General features: G+C 34.1%; 1 protein-coding gene across 1 annotated transcript in view; it reads left to right on the top strand.

Annotated features, from left to right (window-relative positions):
• LOC131048388 (uncharacterized) overlaps positions 1-11,888 on the top strand; it is an 86,429-nt gene extending 74,541 nt beyond the window's left edge. Inside the window, exon 13 of the mRNA XM_057982336.2 lies at positions 11,327-11,888. Coding sequence (XP_057838319.2) covers positions 11,327-11,341 — 15 coding nt within the window. The 3' untranslated portion in view covers positions 11,342-11,888. The remainder of the gene's footprint in view (positions 1-11,326) is intronic.
• Positions 11,889-19,000: the final 7,112 nt, after the last annotated feature.

Below are 19,000 nucleotides of genomic sequence, written 5' to 3'. Positions count from 1 at the left end.
AGGTCACAGGGATACCTTTGAGTCACCAAAAAAAAAATTGTTTGTCTTTGTAAAGAAATGTCTCATTTCAATTCAAAAACACAAAAAGTTATCAAGTCAAAAGAAATAATTTTTTGGTGGCAAATATTAGTCAATGAATAAGTAGTTATATTAGAGATTTAAAATTAGGTTAATAGTCCAAGCTATAAGGTGACTTGAATCGTCACATTTTTACAAAAAAATATTTTAGTCTAGGTTAAATCTCCAAAACATTTGTTTTATAAAAATCTTAAACTCAAAAAATTTGACACAATATTTGATACATAATGAAATCAGATTCATTAAATTTTATAAATTATAGTAAAAACAAAATTAATTTACCAACAATATTTTATAATGATTGGTTACTTTAGAGCCATATTGCCAATTTTTACTCACCATATTTGATTTTATTTATAATCTATATTGGCTAGGATTGTATTCTATGGGTTAAAATGTATCCATGCAGCTTGAATATCCATTGAGCCTGACCAATGTTTCATTTAAGAAGTTAAGGAATTAAGGAGTTATATATGTGAGCACTACATCTTAAGGTTTAAGCTAGTCAATCACTACCATCCTTAGGCCCTTAATTTTTATGAAAAAATATTTTTTTTGAAGGAAGGATTCACTATAGTATTAATTTATTTGAAGTACAACAAATGATTGTCTCAATTGAATCCTTAATCAAGCAACCGACCATTCAAGGGTTTGAGTTTCCTTTGAATACCTTGTTGAATTTTATTTCAAGAGACATTGATAATGGAACATTCCACTTTATTTTTCCTATGTCAACGAAGGGAAATTCAATTTGTAAGGTTCTATGAAAAAGTGGATGTTAATTAGTTATTAAAAAAATGTATGAAAATTGTATACAAACTCATATAATAAATTCTTAGAGAAAACTATATTTTTAGACTTAATTCCTTCTTCATGGGACCTATACTATAGTTTTAGTATTAACCTACATAATAAGTGTATATAGAGTTTCTTCATTTATGTTATAAATGATAAAATTGCATAATCAACAATCTTAGATGACCCAGTTCAACATTTTCCCATAGGAGATGAATAAACTTCTTCACTTAACCATCCAAGATATCAACGTGATGTAAACTAAATAGTTAGACATCTTATTCCACATTCCTACTGTAGACACGTAAATTTGAGCATTAACATTCAATCAAATTAATCATCATTATTGTCTTAATTGTATCATGTTATTAATTAAATAATTCATTATTATTTAATTAGTGTCTACTCCTCTAGTGTTAGGTTAATTGATTTATTTAATTTACCTATAGTCCTTCTAATTAAAATTAAATAAATTCCTACATTTATTTAATTAAATGTCCCTTCCCATTTCCTCCAATTTCGCATTTAATTTAACTAAAATAGCCCTTTTCCTCCATTTGGAATTAAAAGTAATTTTAAATTTCTCCACTCATTCTCTCTCCAAATGTCAAATCCTCCTACATTGCCCACTTGCACTCTAGTCCATTTATTTCAATATAATTTCTTCTCTAATCATGTGCACACCCCTAATCATGGTGATTAGGGTGAAAGTCAACATATACCTTAATTGGCTTTCTTTCCAAATCCCACTTGGCATTTGATTGCATCAACATTTGGAAAGTGCCCACATGATCCCTCTTGTACTTATCCCTTTCAAGTAATTTAAAATTCCTTTATTCACCTTCCTCGTGTACCTTGGAGTGTGACAACAAGAAGTGCCTTTATGAAAAATCTTCCTTGCACTCCACCCAACACCTTTCCTAACTACCATGTCCTCTCATGCTCTCTTAGGTTGACATTTGTCAACCTCTCATGGAAGGTGAGAACCCTAACCATTCTCCACCCTCGATCTTCACCTTTACATCCTATCCCTCCATTCAAATCCTTCCAACACTTAACCAAAATATTCATTTCATTTTCTTATTATGCTACTTTCACACAACTCATGCAACTATACCATCTTCATCTTACGAAAACTTGAGCACTTGGAGTACTATTATAATGCCAAAATTGTGAGCACACATCTAATCTACCATCAAAGGACAAATTGTTGTGTCAAGGAGGCTAGCAAACTTCACTTTGGTTTGATTTTATGTTCAATTTGGCTTCTTTTCATCCTATCTTGATTATTGCTTTGTTTATGTGATTTTGGGTTGTTTTCTTTGTTATTGCTATCTATTTTGAGCTCAAATTTCCTTGCACACATTCTGGGACATCCCGTGGGACCCATGTCATAGGTCTGATCTAACAATTTTTACGGTTTTTAGCAATTTGACTTCTACAAGTTGCAATTTGGTGGGTCTATAACCGCTTTAGTCGGTTTGCCTTCATTTTGGCAAGTTCACATTTGATAGAAATAAAATGTTTGTTTATATTTCAATGGGTATGCTTTGTGAAACAAGAGATACATGTATTTCGACAGGTTGTAAAATAAAAATCCCCTCACATTTCAATGGGTCCATGAAACTGTGACATTTACAAATCGACAGGATTAATCATGAAACGTGTTTGACCTGAGAAGTGGCAGGATTGACCTATGGTTTGGTGACTTTGTCAAAATTTGGCAAGTTCGAAATCAAATTTTTGTTTATATTTCAATGGGTATGCTTTGTGAAACAACAAGAGATACATGTATTTCGACCGGTTGTAAAATAAAAATCCCCTCACATTTCAATGGGTCCATGAAACTGTGACATTTACAAATCGAAAGGATTAATCATGAAACAACGAGTTTGACTTGAGAAGTGGCAGGACTGACCTATGGTTTGGTGACTTTGTCATAATATGGCAAGATTGCCCTATTTTTTGGCGGGTTTACCCTATATTTCAATAGGTTTGTGAACTGAAAGGCTATATCATATTCCGATAGGTTTCATCAAAATTTAGCTGAACTCATATATTAGTGAGATAATCATATATTTTTTGCGGGGTTGCAGAAAATTCAATGAGATTTCTTTGTCTTTTAGTGGGCTTGTTCTCCATACAATTTCCAGATAGTAATTCCTCACAAAATTAGGTATAATAATCGGTTCTAAATTAATTTTCTTGTATCCCATTATCGCCGGGTCAATTCCTCCAACCCTTTTGGGTTAACACATCACTATCCTTGAACTTTTTTTGGCATCTAATCATTTTTTTATGCAACTTGTGATCATTTCTCAAAGACTAGCATCTCAAAATACTAACATTATCTTCTACAAGTTCATGGCCAAAGATAATCTTTTTATCACTAATCTAGGAACACTTCAATTTTTCTAAAGGCTTAATTAATCTTTTTGTCATGTTTGGGGTGTGTGTCAACGAATGCTTTCCCCTTCTATTGAAAGATAAACTTGGGGATCAGAAATCACACACACACACCTAACTCTTGTTGTGTTCATACCAAGGGTGATAGCTTGCCTAACATTTCCTTTCTTTTAGGAGGCCTTCTTGGGGATTTCACCACCTCAAGGGATGACCTCAACCACGTGAATCAACAGAGTATATAAAGGGGTGAGAGCAAAAGCTATAACCCAATCTAGTCATGCCATGTCTTTATCAAAATCCCAAAGCTTGGGTGATACTAAGATAGAGATACAGGGTTGGTCTGAGTGGTTTATCTAACATTCCCAACCCATGCTTGTGATCGATTGATTTTTATGAATGTGCCTCACATACCCTTGTGGTATTTAGAGGACTAGCTAGAAGACTTCACCCATTCCTTCATAGTCAATTACCTTCCTAATCTAGGCTTAATCCAAATCCCAGTCTAAGCTTAATCAAAATCCTAGTCTAAGATTATTGTCAATCCTATTCTAAGCTTTAGTCTATCATCCATCTTCATCATTCACCCATGTCTAACTTATCAACTTATATTCATGTCACAGTCTTATTATGATGATTTTGTCAATCCAAGCATCTTACAATATCCAATCATTCATCCAATGTACTCCACCATTGCTACATTCATATCCACTCATAACTTGTATCACACCTTTGATAAGGGAAATCCATTATGTCACACATCCACATCTCCCTCTTATATCAGACCCACATATCTTGCTTATGCAAAATTCATAACTCCACCTTCTCGCAAAGTAATATCCCAACATCCATCTTTTCATAGCAACACTACCACCTAAATTTCTAATCCAAATCCACCATCTCATTATCTTCCAATCTATAACCCTAGTCCTATAGTTAATCCTATTCCTCTAGACCATCACCATAATCCCCCCACTATTCCTTATTCACCATCTAGTCAATCATACATTAATCTACCGACATGGGGACTTCACTCAGCAAACCTGGGTCATATCACTTGTGTTCATGACATACTAAAGAATCCCCCTATTTTCAAAAAGTATTGCCCTAAACTCCTTTTTTTCCACCTCCTCCCAATACACGACCTGAATTAAAAGCCCCCCTATTTGCATAAAGTATTGCATTTTTCATAGCTCGAATTAAACCCCCCCTATTTTAACCGATGGGCAATATATTGCACCCTTATTTTTGGGATATTCAACCCCCCAATATGAACACATGTGATATGATATTGCCTATTTAGTGAAGCCCCTGTGTCTATCGACATCCACTCCATCCTATCTCAATCCACCACCTTCCACTCTATCATACATTAATCCACCTTCATCCACTCTATCCTATCTCAATCCACCACCTTTCATTCCCTCCTATAATTATCCATCATCCACTCCATCAAACTCAATATGTCATATTCCATTCCCTCCTACTTCAGTCAATCAAATTCCAATTTTTCTTATCTCAACTCAACATCCATTCTATGAACCTCAATCCTCGATCAAATACTAATCCTCCATCCTATCTCAATCCACTAACTTCCATTCCACAATCCATCTACATCTCTCAACCACTTCATAGGGTATGCCTCAATCCGCTACTTTTCCATCTCACAAATGGAGTGAAGGAGAAAAACATGGGAAAAAATCCTCTCTAAAAGAGATAATGCAAAATAATAATCATGTAAAAGTGATGAAGTGATAATGAAGGATTTAACATAACCTCCACGGACTACATATATCATAAATATACAATAAATATAACCTGCATAAGATGGAAATAGAGAGACTATGTAACCTCCCCCCACCCCTCAAATTATAATTTCTTACAAAAATGGTAGATGATTGAATAAAATGAGATTTAATGACTATAAACAATATTCCTCCCATTAGGAAGAAACAAAATAAAGTATAGATATAATAATACCTCCATTCTAAATAGGAATTAATAGGGAAAAGAATGAATATGTGTGAGATGTATCTAAAATCTACTCATGTGCCACCATGTCCATGGACGATAATGCCAAAGTTACTAGGTACATGTCCAATCAAGAAAGAAGGTGACAAACGAGGACTATGTGGAAAATGATGATGAACAAGATCAAAATTATAGGTTCCATCAGTCTTCCCATTGAAGTTGGTTCTAAGTGCTTTTTGTTATTTTTACCATTATCCCTACCTCGAACCAATTTTGTGTGAAGTTGAGTCATCCTTGGCTCACGAAGGCAGTCCTTTTCATAGTTCATAAGTGTTTCAAATTCCCTTTCAACAAACAAGCTATAACTAGATACATCATAGTCTTTTCCAACCCTTAGCTAATCATGAAAACTTTACCCTTGATTATTTTGGGCCTAAAAAACATCAACCACTAAAACCTCGTCAAAATATCATTATTATTTCCTATCAAAGGTTTATGGTTAATAGAATATATAACTATCCTTAGGTGATCCTTTAGGATCCACTTCGACTGCTACTCGTAAGGATTCTTCATCGTCTATGGATATATAAGTAGCTCTTCTTGTCCCACAGGAAAAGAGTGAACCACATCTTGTACCAAGAATCCTCCCTACTCCTAACATTCATCCTATATATGTTGCAATCCCACCTCCATAATCCTATAAAGGATAGGGAAACATATAACACCTCATATCTCTCATACTTTAGTGGTTCCTTTCACTTCTTTCGTTCTTAGAGAAAAGGAAGAAAATAAATCGATGTTGAGTGATCCCCAACCTTATTCTATACATTGTGCCAAGGTTCATGAGCTTGCTGCAAAAGGCTATTCTTCTCCTAAGTTGTCAAATGTTAATTTGATCCCACCTTCTTAGCCTTCCTTACCATCACACAATCCTAGAGAGGAGGCTTACCTTGACCAACCTCATTAAAAGATGAAGTTGTCAATTCCAAGTGTTTCTTCTTCTCCTCCTCCTATCAAATCTCCCATTGTGGTTAATGTAGATGATGATGATGATGATGACGATGATTATGAAACTATTGAAAATACTAACAAGGATTTGTCTTTAATATTTTCAAAAGCATTAACTTTAGCTCCTAGTGACACATCGTGATCCATCATTAGATTTTGGTCCATGTTTAGCACTAGAACTAGCTCCATCCATCATCCCTAAATGATGAGAAAGAATGGGAGACATGCATTTTTTATACTAGATTGTTCATGTAGTAGATGCTTTATTTTATTTGTTTGTTTGCATTGTTGCAAATATGATTTTGTGTTGTCATTAATGGCAACCAAAGTCTGGAAGCTACTCCACAAGTATATGATTAATTGTTCTATATCTAGAGTTTGCTTATTGATGTATGGATATTGGTGGCGATGATTGTAGATGGTGTATCCGAGTTACTCATGATTGTTCTAGAAAATTGAAGATGTGTTCGTAGTAGATTTTAGTTAAGTTTGATTGTTTTGATGAGTAGTTTGTCAAACAGGTTTCAGTTTTATAGTCTGCATTGATTCATATTTGATTGTGGTTATATTATGATGTTGGTCGATGCAAAAGAATGTTATATCCAAGGTTTCATGTTCTCATTTGATCTGTAGCTAAATTAGTGTTGGTATGAGTGTTATTTGCACAATGAAAGTGTACATATTTGTAGGAATGTTTTGCATTCCTCAGCCTTATGATGTTTTTGGTGTTGCAATTCTCTAATGTAGTATTGTCAATATTATCTGATGCTATGATGTGTATCCACAAGTGTTGCGGAGGTACACACCATATTTTGAGTATGATTGATTGGGTTGCATTATCGGTTCTATCCTCTGGCTCCAACTTGAGTGTTTTTGGTCTGTACAATAGCATGCAAAGTTGAAGGCAATGCTTTGGGAGTAATAGGAAGGAGTGCCAACATGGTGTATGCTTCACACATCTAGTTTACCTTTTGCATTGCTTTGGAGAAAGTATTTGGGGGTGAATGTTTATACTCTACACGTTGCATCTAATTACGCTGACCTAATTGATGTATTTTATTTGTGTGGATGATATATTAAGGATGGGATGTTTTTGAGGATAAAAAATGGTAATGGGTGGTATGAGAAGTTGTGAATGGTGTGTGGTGTAAGTGCGAAGGTTCATAATTGTAAATGTGCAATGATGGAGTCAGTTTCAAATGTTTAGAATAGTGAACAATAATCATCATTTCAGAGGATGTGCTTCTACTCAGTTCAACAATAATTACTCTTTGTAATCATATCTATTGTATCTTGCCCTAAAGAAGTAATCTTCAATGTTTTTCAAGTCCATTGTATCTTTCCCTAAGGTTGTGCACCTTAGCCTACAAGTCCAAATTAGGAGCAGTGAGCTTTCTTGGCCTAGAGCCTAAAACTTTGTAATTTGTTTTCATATAGTGAGATCTAGTTCTTGTTATACCTTGCATAACACACCCCAACTTTTCGCTTCTGGCTGGGGGCCCCCCTCTGCTTCGCTTTGGTTTCATAAATATTTTCTTGTTGTTTGCTTTGTTTTGTGTTGTTGTCTTGTATTTCAGAGTCCCAAAACTTTGAGGTCCTGAAGTCCTCTTTCGTATCTCCAAACTACTGGGCTTCCTCTGTGTCCTCGCTTGTTCTTTCCCTTGTTTTCTGTGGAATTTTGAGATCCTAGAGTTTCGAGTTTGGAAGAGTTCTTCTTTTATTTCTCAGAACCTCGACATCTCAAATTTCTGGGTTTCGTTGTTTGTTTGTTTTGTGTGGTTGTTGTTTCAAAATTCCGAACTTCTGGGTTTGTGGTGTTGGCCTTCTCACTCCCCAGAACCCCAAGATCCCGGAATCCTGGGTTTTCGTCTTTCTTTGTTGTTTTCAGGATTTCGTGATTTCAGAATCTCGGAAACCTCAAGAATTTAGTTCCTTGAGTTCCTGGTTCCCTGAACCTCAAAGTCCCGTGTTTTTGTTTTTCCGTTGTGTGCATTTTGGTTTTTGTGTTGTTGGTGCATGTTGTCACTTGTGCGTCTTTGTTTTGTGTGTGCATCTTCTTGTTGGTTGTCATTGTCATCCTGTTATTTCTTGTTTGCATTTTTTCTTGTCATCGTTTGCCTGGTTAGTTTGGGTTAGCATAGATCGGTAAATGTAAAAAATCCAAAAAACGCCAAAAAACCCCAAAAATTATAAAATTTGAAAAATAAATAAAAATTGAATAACCCTTGAAAATACAAAATAATAAAAGTTGAATAATTGTGAAAAACCAAATTTAAAGTTTATTTCAATTAAGATTAAATATTAAAATTAATTAATACCTACATTAATGCTTCAATTATTTTAAAAATTCAAAATTAATTTAAATTTTAATTATGTGAAAATTTGAATTAATTTGAGTTTTAAAATGTATTGGAATTAACTTTGGTAAATTTTAAATGAACTCTAATATAATTTTATTTTAATCATTTCATAATTCGAATTTTGTTCAAATATTAAAGATTTAGATTTAGTTGAGTTTAGAACGGTTTACAATTTTAATTAAGTTTAATTTAATCTTTAGATTTATTATTTTTGAATATTAGGGTTAGATAGAGTGAAATAAAACGAAGTTTCAAACTCGAAGTCTCATATCCCCCAGATGATAATATTAAAATGAGATAATGCAAGCTCCGGAACTCCGAACCCAATCTAAAATATGATGAAGTTTCAGACCTAGGGAGTGAAAACCCAGAGTCCAAATGAATGCAAAATTCTAAATGGTGAAAGCTTTAAAAGGTCTAAGGCAGGGGTCTCATGGAAAAGGCTTAAGCTCTATTTTTAAGGAAGAGGAGGTCCCATGAAATTTATTTTTTTTTGGCTAGAGATTAATTAGAATCTTTTCTTAAAAAATAGAACCCCTCTTTTCCTAAAAAATAGAACCCCTACCTTTTAGGCTTGAAAATCAAAGCTGGTGAAAATGGGGTGGGCTAGAAATTGCCCCACCAGCTTAAGAATGTATTATGCCATTTGTCAATTACTTAAATTTTAGAAAAAAAAAACTAAACTTTTTTACTACCAATTTACTTAAATTTAGGAATTTAAAATAAAAATCATGGTACCTGGAGATTTAAAATATTCTTAAAAAATCTCAGCAGCTCCAGCTCTAGCTCTATTTTTAGGAAGCCCCCATCCATGAGACCCCACCCAAAACTCAACACTCGGGAAGTCTGAAATCTTAGACTCCCAGGGATTGACTAAGACGCGTGTTAGTCTCGCGTTTTATACAGTCGATTTTGCAATTAACAGCTGCGATTGACTAACATGTCACTAACACGCTGTACGAAATGTCTATTTTGAAGCTAGAATAGCCATGGCCAAAACAAAAGATAGTCCAAAACTCCAAATCCCCGAAGTGTAGATGAAAGAAATCGATTGCCAATAGTAATGTCGATAATGAACCTTGGCTACAAATAGAGCAGAGAGAAACAAACATTGTGCAATCGGAAATAAGCGCACATCACTGAATATGAGCAAGGATGTAAGTTTGAGGTAGATCGATAAATAATGTGCCAGTATTGGTGTTTTTGCAATGGCACACAAAACTCAACAAAATGTTATTATATCGATTAGAAGTTTCAACAAATGAGCATAAGGAGTCACTTTTTGAAACAAAGACATCCTAGGTGAAAAGATATGTTTTGTCTGCAGCTAAGATATGATTCGGATATCATTTGAACGAACCATGAACTGATCTAAGCAATGCATGGAAGGGAAAGTCTGGATAGCAATGATCATGTAAAGTTAATGGAAGATGTGATCTATTCTTTGCAAATATTGGATGCTTGGTAAGCGATAAGATTAAGGGCATTGCGAGTGCAGGGTGAGAAATCAAAACAAAAGAAAATAAAAATACATGAAAATTGATGGTACAAACAAAATGACTAAGACAAGAAAGCAAATTCAACCAAGCATTGTGTAGTGACAAAAATATCAAATGTGACTGAAATGTGATAGCATATCAGAAGCAGATCACATTATTGGCATTGAAGTACCATGATTCATGAAGAGATGAACTTGATTAAGGAAATGACAGGCCATGCATATGTGAGATTGGGGAAACTTTTCAAACACGAAGTTTTCAACAAAGGAAACGATGGACTCTGGAATTCTGCATCTCCGGGAGATGGAGGAATCAATATTCCAAACCCTGCAACTCCAGAACCTCGGAGGCATGAATAAACTAAGCTAAAGAGTAAACCAAAGTCCACGGTCCCGCAAAACCAAAGTGATACAAGCCCCAGAGTTTCTGACCTCCGGAGAGACAAAACATGATATATTCTAATTTCCCGAACTGGAGGAAGCAGAATATCAGAGTCTCGTAACCCTAAGTAGGGTAGAAGAGCATAGTGTTGAATAGAATAAACGGACGGGAAATGCAATACCATTTTACGGGATGCAATGGAGGCACTCATATGTGCTAACTTTTATTATTAATTTTTTTTAAAAATGCTCTTAGATGTTTATGATTTTTGAATATTATTAGTATATTTATATTTAAAAAAAATATGTAAAATATGTAGAGAAATATCTTATAATAGAAGAGAATCATAGTAAAATAAATGTTCTTCTAAAATACTAAACATCAAGAACACAAATACATTAAAGTCCTCCATGCAAAAGGTTGTGAATCTAGCTCGAGACAAGTGGCGAGGGTTCTATTTTATTTGGAGTAATAAAATAACACCTCCACAAAAGCTGAAACATGATCGACATAATTATAATTTAAATTTTTTTTTAATTGTAATTTAAATTTTATTTAAATTGTAATAATTATTTTAGAGAAAGCATTAAAAATGATTACTTATTTCACTTTCCTTTTTGCAAGCAATTCGAATTTATGTGGGTAAAAGCGATTACAAAGGGAGTTTTATTAAATTTTAACTTATTTTTAAAATTTAATAATGTTTTAATTATTTTATTTCATTTAAATTCACAAGGGGGTTAATATTGTGTTTTTATTTTGTGAATTTAGAGATATTAAATATTTGCTCATTGGAGTGAACTAATTATCATTATCTAATGTGTTGTTAAGCTGCAAATAAATTGAAGATCAAGTTGTGGTTTGAAAGCTTGATGTGTGGACGAACTATATTTGAGTTGGAAGTCAAAACTGAGTATTAGCAAGACTAGGGGTTCAATGTGTTGACTAACTTGAGTAGACTCAATGTCACAATTGGAAAGTTGTTGTTTCAGAATCAAGGTTGCACAGTCAACTGGAGTTAGTTTTGGGTTGCAAAAGGAAACTTTGTACTTGCATGCACAAATTAAGGATTGATCTGATGTTTCCAAAAGGGGATTTTCAAGGGGAATTGTTATAAAATGGAGCTGAAAGCTCATTGTAAAGGGTTAGAAACTCTAGATTTAGACTTTTTTAAATTAGGTTCTTAGAATTAGAAATAGCTTAGGAGATGGAAAATTTCTAGAAATTGACAGAGGGTCATTCCAGATTCCTTTTCCATTGCATTTTTCATCTTAGTGTAGCTGGAAGCAATCTGATATAAACAAAATCAGACATTTAGCGTGGCAAATTTGTTGAATAACTATCCTCATTAGAAGGAGATCATATGATTTAATTCGATTTCTTGTTTATCTTAGTTGTTATCTATCATATGATGAATGTTTAATATTCATTTGTTTGGTTTAACTTTTTGAGTCTGGAGAGAATCATGTTTGTTTCTTATTGATCTACGCATTTCAATGGTGGTTAATATTGATGTAAATGTGGTTTAGTAATTTTAACCTCTGAATTTGGCTTCGTTAGTGTGTTGAATTGTTGATTTGCGTGCTAATGTATAAATGTTCTAAATATCCTCCAAGTTTAGTTGATATTGTCAAATGGAATGAATGTTGAATTTTCATCATCTCCCTGCATTTCCTTCCTCTTTTGCTATTTCTTTATCGTTGGTTAGCTTAGTTTTAGTTTAGTTTTCCAACTTTTGCAAATAAACTAGAAAGTTATGTATTAGCTAGCCCCTTAATAGGTACAACTACATCAAGCCACCGAGTTACCCAACGCCAACGTGACCCGACTACAGAGACCTTGGAGTTGTCAGTCTTTTGAGATTGATTGCTTGTCAGGAGAGGTGGTGTATGAATTCATGTTCTACTTGCTTGTTGGTGTGTCAAAACACCCGTCAACAGTTCTCACCATGGTGTTTTCCCTAATTGGGTTTTCCATGCAAAATCTTGGTGTCCTTGTGTGATTGATGTTTATTTTCTATTGTTTTCCCAGTTGCACATATGATAATTTGAATGAATGTTGAATGAATCATTAAGTTTTAATATGTGTTGATGTACCCCCACCCCCGCCCCCCCCCACATTCTCAACATCTGGAAGTGTTCAACAATTGGTAATAGAGAAAGGTTCATGAAGAAACAATATAACAACTAAGATATGGGATTTGAAAACAATATTTGAATCTAAAGATTTGGATGTTATAGAATCACATGAATGGGATATTGATGTGGTTGTAGATATTGAAGGAGAATTAAGACTAGCTCTATCTGATCTAAAAGATTACCAAAATAGGTTCAAGAAAGAAAAAGAACATGTTATCCATCTGAAAAGATAAATTGATGAAGGAAAGAAGACCATTGATGATCTTGAAACAAAAACTACATAACAAATCTAGAGAGTGCACTAAGCTTGAAGAAGAAGTGGTTTTGTTGAGGAAAGAATTAAAAGAGAAAAAATACTGTTGAGGAAAGAATTAAAAGAGGAAAAATAACAAATTGATAAGAACCTAAAGCTCAAAGGTGGCAGTGATCTACTAAATGAAATGCTAAGTGCTCAAAAACCATCTAAGGACAAAGACAATCTTGGTTTTGACAAAGGAGATAGTTCTAAAACTCCTAGCAAAGATGAAAAGGAAAAGGAAAAGGTTAAGGACGTATCTGGAAGAATAATGAAGACCGAAAAGGTTTCACTTAGATTCGAAACAAGAAGAACTTCAGAAAGCCTCCTCCTGCTCAAACCAGGTATTCTCCATCTTTCAATGTTAAATGTTTTACATGCAATAAATTTGGATATAGAGCTAGTGAATGTATAAGTTTGATCAAATGATTCAAATCTTAATCATTTAATGGTCAATGCTACACTTGCAATAAGTTTGAACATAAGGAAAATGAATGCAGAAGTATAATGATGTGGAATGGATATGTGAATACAAACTATGGTATAAATGTTCAATCTTTCAATGGATATTGTTATGCATGCAATAAATATGGGCACAAGGCTATTAAGTCTATATCCGATGTCAAAAGGAATAGAAGTGATTTGCAACAAGGTCCTACTTGTTACAATTGCAAAAAATAGGACAAATTGCTATGTTCTATAGAGGGAAGAATTGGAAGACCTCTTGTTCAAAAAATAAGATTGATATTAATGATATAAATGAGAAGATGTAGAAGACATGGGTGAAGAAATCTAAATAGAGTATAGAAGGCAAGACAATGGATGGGTCTATACCTACTAATGGTGCATATGCTTCCTCTTGTAACTAGATAAAATGCATTATTTGAGTGGGATATTTGATTGAAGACCTTAAGAACCCCCTTATGGATTGGATACTAGATTGCTCTCATCATGGTAGATGTTATGAAGGATTTTGTAGTGCTTTCTAAGTCTTTTTGGTGATTTGTAGATGTATTTGTGATCTTTGTCAATACAAGGTAGCAACTTTTGGGTCTTTAATGGTCAAGTGTATTCAATGCAAAACCTAAGTGGTTGAAGATAACAGGTAAATTGAGTTTTTAAATTCATTTTAGTCACTTGTGATCTTGCAAATTTCAAATCTATAGTGTGTGAAAGAAGATTTCTTGTGCAAACCCTAGAGACAGTGCGGTCAAGGTATTCTACAAATCTTGTGTTATCAGTTATGCTTGTTGATTCAAATGACTACTCCTGTTGGTGTTGAATATCCTAGACAACTCAGAGGGGGGTGAATCAGTTGTTAGTTAAAATCTTTTACTCATTCCACAAAAATAGATCTAGTAAACTAATTCCTAATTACTTAACCATAAACAGATATAAGCATGAGAGAGCACACACATGAAACACCATATTTAATGTGGAAAATCCAAGAGGGGAAAAACCATAGAGAATGCTAATTCTCAAGTATAAAACATTTGTTAGGGTGACACTGATTAAGGTGATTGTTACAAAGGGTGGCTCACTACTAGAATGCTCACTACAGGTGGGCTCACTGTGTGGCTAAAACTACTAGAAAAAGGGTTCACTACCTAGAAGAAGAAGAAATAAAAAGAAGTAATCCACCATTGAAGCACAATTGCTACTAAGTTGCAATTCCAAAAGAAACCTATCAGTGCACTACCACACTGCCCAACTATAATCACACAACCTCACACAAATTTGCACCAATAAGAGATAGATATTATTTCTCAATTCGTTTGATTCTATACTTCTTCATTACAATCATCCTTTATTTATACAAATCTCTAAAATAGAAGTCCCCCAAGTTAGCCAAAGAAATTTTTGTAACCCAATTTGGAATAGGTCTACACTAAATATTCCTACGGTATAAAGGAATGAGAAGCAGACCACACCACAATTCATTACATCGATCAAAACAACACGTTATCCATACACCACAATCACTGGGGCAAAAACAAGACATTCAAGGTCAATCGGACCTAGAATGAACATATCTGCAATGACGACTCTGGAGTACATCATCACATCCTGAATTAGAATAATAAAGATAAAGATATGAATAACATAAATCCAAGATATCATCATCAAAACCAGAAATGCGGAGAAATGTGGAGCACTGCAAACATTGTCAAATAGCACCAAATCATAAACATGACATCCCAAGGCAACATCCAACAACTACAACATATCAAAAATGCAAAGGATAAACCAATCACAAAACCATAGAATCAATATGTTGACATCAATGATAACCACACTGACACACCATCAACTTCACATTTGCAACAATCTCCCCCTTTGTCATTGATGACAATATTCATAAACAATAAACACAAACTCAGAATCATAACTCCAATCTCTCCCCCTTTGACGTCAAAGACAAATGTGAGAAATAACTCAACACTTATAACCATCTTCAAATCCCATACAACTCCCCCTAAGAGGAAGCCCCAAGCATTAGTCCAGATAAAAATATATAGATGAATTTTCTTGGACTAATGCACTACGAGATGCACTTAGTTCAAACTAGGAATCTTGGGCGTTTACCCCCAACTTCTACTAGAGATACTCAAAAGTATCTTTGCACAAAACCTTTGTAAATATATTTGCAATGTGTCTTTTTGTAGAAACATACTCAAGTCTTACTTCATTATCCAACATGTTCTCCCTTGAGAACTGATACCATTTAGAGAGATGATTTTTATGGATTGCAAGTACTAGATTCTTAGAGATATTTGTCACTTTTGTATTATCACACATGATAATACAAACTCAGAATCATAACTCCAATCTCTCCCCCTTTGACGTCAAAGACAAATGTGAGAAATAACTCAACACTTATAACCATCTTCAAATCCCATACAACTCCCCCTAAGAGGAAGCCCCAAGCATTAGTCCAGATAAAAATATATAGATGAATTTTCTTGGACTAATGCACTACGAGATGCACTTAGTTCAAACTAGGAATCTTGGGCGTTTACCCCCAACTTCTGCTAGAGATACTCAAAAGTATCTTTGCACAAAACCTTTGTAAATATATTTGCAATGTGTCTTTTTGTAGAAACATACTCAAGTCTTACTTCATTATCCAACATGTTCTCCCTTGAGAACTGATACCATTTAGAGAGATGATTTTTATGGATTGCAAGTACTAGATTCTTAGAGATATTTGTCACTTTTGTATTATCACACATGATTGAGATCTGTTCATCAAACACCACACCAATATTCTTCAATGTCTGTTTCATCCAAAGTATCTGAGTGCAGCATGATGCAACTGCAATGTATTTAGCTTATGCAGTTGACAAAGATATAGAGTCCTACTTTTTACTTAACCATGTAACTAACCAGGAGCCAAAGAAAAATGCTCCACCACTGGTACAATTTTTGTCATCAACACTTCCTGCCCAATCAACATCAGTATAAGCTTTTAGAATAAAATTTGATCCTCTAGGATACCATGGTCCAAAATCTTTTGCTCCTTTTAAATATCTGAAAATCCTCTTTACTGCAACAACATGTGACTCTTTCGGATCTTGCTGAAATCTAACTACTTGCTTGCGTTTATCAGATCTTTTAGATTATTGATCGATACTTGCTTGTATTTGTCGCAGAAGATTTATCATCATTAGTTAACTTACATTTGGTAGTCATAGGAGTACATACTGGTTTGGAATTCTCCAATCCAAACTTTTTCAATAACTCTCTAACAACAATTCCTCCAAATATTATGTCGTCCACATATACTACAACAATTAGAATCTTATTTGATTCAACTTTGAACAAAATATTGTTGTCAAAAAATCCCTTTTGGAAACCTTGATTCAATAAATACTTGTCTAGCCTTCCATACCAAGCTCTAGGAGCTTGTTTCAACCCATATAGAACCTTCTTCAATCTACAAACAATATCTGGATCATCTGACAACTTAAATCCTTCCAATTTCTCAATGTAAACTTCTTCTTTTAGTTCCCCATTCAAAAATGTTGACTTTGCATCCATTTGATGAAATTTGAAAGATTTATATGCTACAAAAGCTAAAAACATCCTAGTGCATCCATTTTGGCAACATGAGCATAAGTCACTTCAAAATTAATGCCTTTAACTTGTGTGTAACCTTTGCATACCAATCTTGCTTTGTTTCTTACAACTTGTCCATCTTCATCTAGTTTATTTTGAAACACCCACTTTGTTCCAATGACATTCTTATCTACCAGTCTAGGGACTAGTTCCCAAGTTTGATTTTTCTCAATCATGTCTAGCTTTTCCTTCATGGCCTTCATCCAATTTTGAACATTACAATCTTCTTCAACTATCTTAGGTTCAGTTTCAAAAATTAAACACAGAAGAACTTGTTCTTCAGTAGCTTTGCCTCTTATAATAACACCTTTATTCTTATCTCCTATAATTTGGTTCTTGGAGTTATTCTTTGGTACATACCTCAGAGTTTTTGATATAGTTGTCAGAGCAACCCGAGTTTCTTTCTGCTTATCTTCTTCTATATTCTTCACTTCTCCTTCTCTACTTGCAGAATCATCATATTCATATCTATCTTGTGTACCAGAGTCTTTGGAAATGTTTTCGTCAACCTTCACAGTTGCACTTTCAACAATTTTACTCAATCTCTTGTTGTAACATCGGTAAGCCTTTCTTTTTGTAGAATATCTTAGGAATATGTCTTCATCTGCTTTGCAATCAAACTTTCAAAGATTTCCTTCATCTCTCTAGATGCAACATTTACTTCCAAATAATTTGAAGTACTTAATTGATGGAATCCTTCGACGTCATAACTCATATAATGTCTTCCCATATTTCTTCCTAAATAGAAATCTATTGAAAGTGTATACTATAGTATCTATTGCTTCTTTCTAGTAAACTTATGGTAGATTTGCTTCTTTGATCATAGATCTTGCTACATCTTGTAAGTCGTGTTCATTCTTTCCACTAAAGCATTATGTTGAGGTGTCCTAGGAGTAGACAAATGTCTCCTAATCCCATATTTCTCATAGAAAGGTTATATTCATAAAAAAAAAACTCTCCTCCTCTGCCAAATCTTAAGCATTTAATTCTATCAACTTCCTTTTCAACTCTAGCTTTGAATATCTTAAACTTTTCTAATGCATCTAACTTCTCTCTTAAAAATTCAACCTGAGTCATTCTAGAATGATAATCAATTAAGAGCATAAATTACCTCTCATCTTGTAAACTCCTTGTTCTGGTGGGACGACATAAGTTTGTGTGCACCAAATCTAACAGTCCAGTAGAATATTGTTCCTTTCCTCTAAACATTGCCTTTGTCTATTTTCCCACTTGACATTCTCTGCAAATACTTTTATCTAGTTTAGTCGGTCTTGGTAAATCTCTCACGACTCTTATCAAACTAATCTTCACCAAATTGTCAATGTTGATGTGTCACATCCTTTGATGACATAGTTGACTTTCATTGATATGAGATAACATGCAATGCCCTTTAGTAGCCTCCACTTGATACATGTTTCCACTTCTCCTTTTTCCTACAACAACAATAGTTTCGTATGTTCTTCCAGATCTCACAACCACCATCTTGGGAAAAAACACTGTAACCATTCTTGCACATCTGTCTAGCATTAAAGAGATTATGATGCAATCCTTTCACATAGTATACATTGTCAGTGTTATGTTTTCCGTAAAAAGTAATAGAACCTATTCCAACAATCTGAGCAACCTAATCACCTCCAAATCTACAAGAACCACCAGATCATACTTTTCAAGTCTTACAAACTTACTTTTGTCACTGGTCATGTGATTTGAACATCCACTATCAACCATTCATTTCTATCTCTTCTAACATGAAATTTTGAAGCAACAATTATCTCTTTATTGTTGATAGTTTAGATTCATCTTTTTCTACTAAGAATAGACAATCACCATCTTCATAATCTGAATTATCATCTGAAATACTAGCATCATCTTTTGATAGACTTATAAGCACTGAGAGGGGGGTGAATCAGTGACAACACCAAAAAATACCACTTTAAACATTGACCGGTTGAG

The sequence above is a fragment of the Cryptomeria japonica genome, chromosome 8, assembly GCF_030272615.1.
Source record: "Cryptomeria japonica chromosome 8, Sugi_1.0, whole genome shotgun sequence".
Taxonomy (NCBI): domain Eukaryota; kingdom Viridiplantae; phylum Streptophyta; class Pinopsida; order Cupressales; family Cupressaceae; genus Cryptomeria; species Cryptomeria japonica.
This window is presented reverse-complemented; position numbering and strand designations above follow the sequence as displayed.